The 5,089-nt window shown below is 25.8% G+C and overlaps 1 protein-coding gene across 1 annotated transcript; it reads right to left on the minus strand.

Annotated features, from left to right (window-relative positions):
• Positions 1–2,133: 2,133 nt before the first annotated feature.
• LOC126850605 (uncharacterized) lies at positions 2,134–4,347 on the minus strand. The gene is made up of 3 exons (XM_050593747.1): positions 4,204–4,347; positions 3,583–3,850; positions 2,134–2,519 (listed from the first exon to the last, which is right to left on the minus strand). Exons 1-3 carry the CDS (start codon positions 4,345–4,347, stop codon positions 2,134–2,136), a joined length of 798 nt encoding a protein of 265 aa, XP_050449704.1.
• Positions 4,348–5,089: the final 742 nt, after the last annotated feature.

Genomic DNA, 5,089 nt, shown 5'->3' on the forward strand with positions numbered 1-5,089 from the left:
CTAAAATAGAAAAAAGAATGAAGTTATACTTGTTTACAATACAAATGATAAAATAGAAGAAACTGGTTGTGAAAGGAAAAAAAGATTTCAGAAGCTCGATAAATACGGATAATGCTGCTGCACACGATTTCGGTATTTATTTTGAAGTAGCGATTAAAATTTATAATATTTTTAAGCGATTGATGATTGAAAAATTATTTCAATAATTGTAAAAAAATAAAATCGTACGCTTAAAAATAATTTAATATATTTGCATATATTTTAGATAGTATTAATAATTTTTATATATAATATATTTTTTTCAAATTCTTTTCTCATTGATCTACATTAATTTCTGAGTGCCACCCTTAAAACTGAGACATACGAAGCCGCCGTTTTTAGAACGTATATTATTGTTTCACGATTAACGTAGAAAAATTTTCCGCCAGTGAGACGAAACGGATAGCTTGATCTCATCATTGCAAAGTGCAGATCCTTCATCAACGCAGCAGGAAGCGTGAACCAGGAAATCATGAACATTGCACGGAATATATCCTCGCTTTCTTTCTGTATAAAGTCACCACCGTAACAATACACCAGCGACTCCATAAACATAAAGTTCAAGACTAGAACACTTTTCGCTAATTCGATGTAATCATTATTTTGTAAACAGAATATTATACGTAATCCTAAAATATAAAAATATATTATTTTAATCTAAAATATTTTTTATATTTATATTATTTTGTATAATTAAGATTTATTACATTAAAAAAATTATATCTTAAAGTATAGAAACATGAAAATTATTGTGCAACGTCATCCTTAGACGTAATAAATATATAACTTTCTAAAATTTAATCACTCGTATAATATATACTACTCAAACGAAAATAGGGAACACTTTTTATTCTTTAAAAATATGGCTTTTCAAACCGCTGAAACTCAACGAATAAACATCATAGACAAAAAATTAAAAAAGCATTTTAAAGTTTGAAATTTCAACTATAACTATCGGTAATTTTTTTAAATTTTTGTATTTTTCTTGTGTTATGCTTTAAAAAAGAACATATTATTTTGTTCCTTAAAACTACGTACACTTTGATACTCTGCAGCTCCATAAAAAATTTCTCTCGAATAATTCAATTTAAGCTTCATAAATTATAACATTTTACCTTACAAAATGCTTTTTAAATTTTTTCTACAATTTTTTTTGACCGAGCTATACATTTTGAAACTAAACTTGTCTTTTTTAGAAGTAATGTCGATACTCGGCAAAAAATCATTATAGACAAGTAAAAATTAAAAAGCATTTTAAAGTTTAAAGTTTCAACTTTAACGTCTTATCGATGGTTTAAAAAATTTTTTTATCTTTCTTTTTCTTCTTTGTAAAAGAATACATTGTTTTATTCCTTAAATTACTTTTTTTTTAAAGTCATGTAACTCGGTAAAAGAAATCATAAAACAATTTAAAAAAAAATATTTTGTAGGCAAAATGTTATAATTTGTGGCGTTTGAGTTGAGTTATTTGAGAGAAATTTTTTTATCGAGCTACAGAGTGTCAAAGATAATTTAAAAAAAGGTAATTTAAGAAACAAAACAATGTATTTTTTTTTATAGCGTGGAAGAAGAAAGATAAAAAAATTTTTTAAAAACATTGATAGCTCGTTAAAGATGAAATTTCAAGTTTCAAAATTCTTTAATTTTTTGTCTACAATGATTTTTCTCCGAATATCGACATTATTCCTAAAAAAAAGGTTTAGTTTCGAAATTGTATAGCTCGGTCCAAAAAAATTGTAGAAAAAATTTAAAAAAAGCATTTTGTAGATAAAATGTTGTAGTTTGTGGAGCTTAAATTAAATTATTCGAGAGAAATTTTTTTATCTAGCTGCAGAGTGTAAAAATGTACTTAATTTTAGGAACAAAACAATGTGTTCATTTTTAAAGCATAACACAAGAAAAATATAAAAATTTAAAACATCACAGATAGTGCATTAAAGTTAAAACTTTAAGCTTTAAAATGCTTTTTTAATTTTTTATTTACGATGTTTATTCGAGTTTCAGCGGTTTGAAAATAGCCAAATTTTTAGGTTAAAAAGTGTTCCCTATTTTCTTTTGAGTAGTGGATGTAATATAAACTTGATACAAAATTTGTCATACAGTACCCAGCAATGCAAGCAAAAGTGTTATTATGACGAGTTGGAATAGTATAATCAGATGAAAGGTATCTTCTATGTTTTGATTGAGTTCCGCTAATTTGCAGTGCCTGTCAATCAATGTGGACAAATACTTCCGATTATTTATCACGGTATTGGGCTTGCTTGCAAATGTTTTGAATTTCACTTTAAGAATCTTCAGCTGACCAGTGAGATGTAATGTAATGTTAACGTAAAAACTATCCGAAACACATTGCATTAAACATAATGTGACTACTTCAAAAATTTGAAACAGAATGAGGATTGCGTACTGCGAGCGGGTGATCTTTTTATTTAAATCACCAGATGGGATTAAAAACATCCATTCTATTGTATTGTTGTTGCCTGTACAAGATAAAAATGACAAATCTTAAAAATAACAATATTATAATTTAATATATAGTTACTTTTCATAAATTTAAGTAGAAAATAATGCATTAAAAGATGCAAAATAATATAATAAACAACACATATAATAGTAATAATATAATAAATATAATAATATAATATAAATGGCACTTATTTTGATATCTTAATTTTATATACTACAATTTCAAATATACATAATTTATAAATATTTTTTAATAAAAAATACAAAAATTTAAGAAAATACTAATAGAAAAATAATTTCAAATTTTTCAAAATGATTTAAAAATTTTAAAAAATTGAAAAGTATAGTAGTAGTGCAATAGTAGCGATAATGATTTATATGAACATATGAACATATTATTTCCATTTCCCAATATGTCTTAAAAAGCAATTCAATTAGTAGCATAAAATAACACATAATAATGTGAAACAGATTTATTTTTAGTATATAATTTTAGAAAATTTATCAAAAAATAATATCACGTGCTTTTTAAAATAAGATTTATTATGTAAATGTTACAGACAAAAAAATCGGTATTTATAATTATTATTATTTTTGTGAGTTAATATTTTGAAATCACACTTTTATTTATACATATAAGAATGATTCAACAAATGTAATACACACTGAGGGACTCATTTCGTTAAATAAAACAAAATTATTTGATTGAACAATTTTGTTGGCTAAACATGTAATTTGGATTTATTTAATGAAAATTATGTTAGGAAAAAAGTTAAATGTTCCATTAAGAAATAATTTTGTTTGCATGGAATTGTTTATCTGAATAAAATTTTATTGTTGCGATAACAAACTCATTTATCTCATCACGTTCTCCAAATTTTCCAACTAAATTTTTTTGTTATATCAATTAAAAAATTTGTTTGCCCATATCCAAACAAGAAATTTCTTTGATTCAACAAAATGGGTCTCTCAGACATAAATATTATATATTACCTGATATATTTGTGTTTTGTAGAAATATTTGTTTCGCATTCATGACTATAATAGCTACCATATAAATAGCAGTACATATGAAACCTGAGTATAGTATAACCAAAGTGAACATTCTGGACTTAAATGCATATTCCTTCATGATCTTATAAGATTCCTCATCATTCTTCGCGGACAACCAATCGCTGATAGCAGAGTCAATATTCCTGGCAAGCTTTCTTTGATTGGCAATAATACAGAGATTTTTCAATATCAAAATCATTGTGCATGTGAAGTACAATATAGTTTCTATGCTTGTACTGGCGTCACGATGATTTACAGGGAGTTCCATAAATAGGAAGCTGAATATCGTCAACTAATAATGATCTTTTTGCCTTAGAAAATACGGTTTGTACGTATGTAGTTTGTAAATATACAAAAAAAAATCAATAAAATACATCTGTGGAATTCTAGTAATTTAATATTCCATAATAAAGCACAAAATTAATAAAAAGATCTTGTTGAATCTATAGTTTTTACTTTATCACAAATAATATATAAATATTATATATTGTAAATGTATATTTATTTTAGAAATTTAATAACTGTTTATATGAAAATTTTTTATAATTTTTTTAGACACATTAATTCTTGCAAATTGAGAATTGTTATATTTATATACTTGTTGCAATATGTTTTTATAATTTTTTTTTCCTGCTGCTAACATACCTGCAGTATTGTTGTTAAACTCCATTGCATGATCGTGAATACCGTTTTTTTTTGCAACGGCCATATACCGAGTTTTTGCATGAGCGTTCTATGAGTAGAGAAGACATACGCGATATCATCATTCCAAAGATCATGCGGAGACATTATAGTAGTTGTACGAGCTAAACGGACGATTCGCAAAACTGTTTTGCTCGATCGTTATGGACAAAGGTCTTTTGATCTTGCAAATTCTAAGCGAATTTGCGAAAATCGTCTTTATTATCGTGGATAATCAACCGCGATGAGTAAAACAATTACTTTCACTAGATTCATATTTTATTAGTTTTATGTGGGACTTCGCAAATGATGATAGGATAAACACGTGAAATGGGGGTAATGTATATGTCTATACACTGTTGTACCTTTCACTGTTCCGTAGTCACGAGTAATAGAAACGTATTACAGTAAAGAAAAGATCGCGGGAATAGAATGACCACGAAATGGGTGCATCGTAGCAAAAATTGTAGTAAAAATATATATTATGAATTGTAAAAAATTTGCCTCAATATGATTAATATGTAAAGTCAAAATATTCGTTTATACAAGTGTAATTTTTATAGTACCTTCATTTGCGATACATCATTATATCTTATTAGGTGCTATAACTTAAGTGATATTGATGCTACACTGAGTAATGATCAAAATTGGAGTATGAAAGGTAATTATCGCTATATTTAGACTGATCGATATATTTTATGAGTAACATGATAAGTACAATGATATATTACATTCATCGTAATTTAATGATAGTAGAAATATAAAATAGTAGAAATAGTAGAAATAAAATAGTAGAAATAGTAGAAATAAAATAGTAGAAATAAGTTATTATTATAAATATAAGAGAGTT

This window comes from Cataglyphis hispanica, chromosome 6 (assembly GCF_021464435.1).
Source record: "Cataglyphis hispanica isolate Lineage 1 chromosome 6, ULB_Chis1_1.0, whole genome shotgun sequence".
NCBI classification, from domain to species: Eukaryota; Metazoa; Arthropoda; class Insecta; order Hymenoptera; family Formicidae; genus Cataglyphis; species Cataglyphis hispanica.

Bases quoted from the DNA above. Each gene is read 5' to 3' on its own strand.
- LOC126850605 (XM_050593747.1), bottom strand. From the start codon at position 4,347: ATGTCTCCGCATGATCTTTGGAATGATGATATCGCGTATGTCTTCTCT. The intron at 3,851-4,203 runs GTATGTTAGCAG...GATCATTATTAG, and splicing joins GTTTAACAACAATACTGCAG to TTGACGATATTCAGCTTCCT. The intron at 2,520-3,582 runs GTTTCATATGTA...TATCTTGTACAG, and splicing joins TTTGGTTATACTATACTCAG to GCAACAACAATACAATAGAA.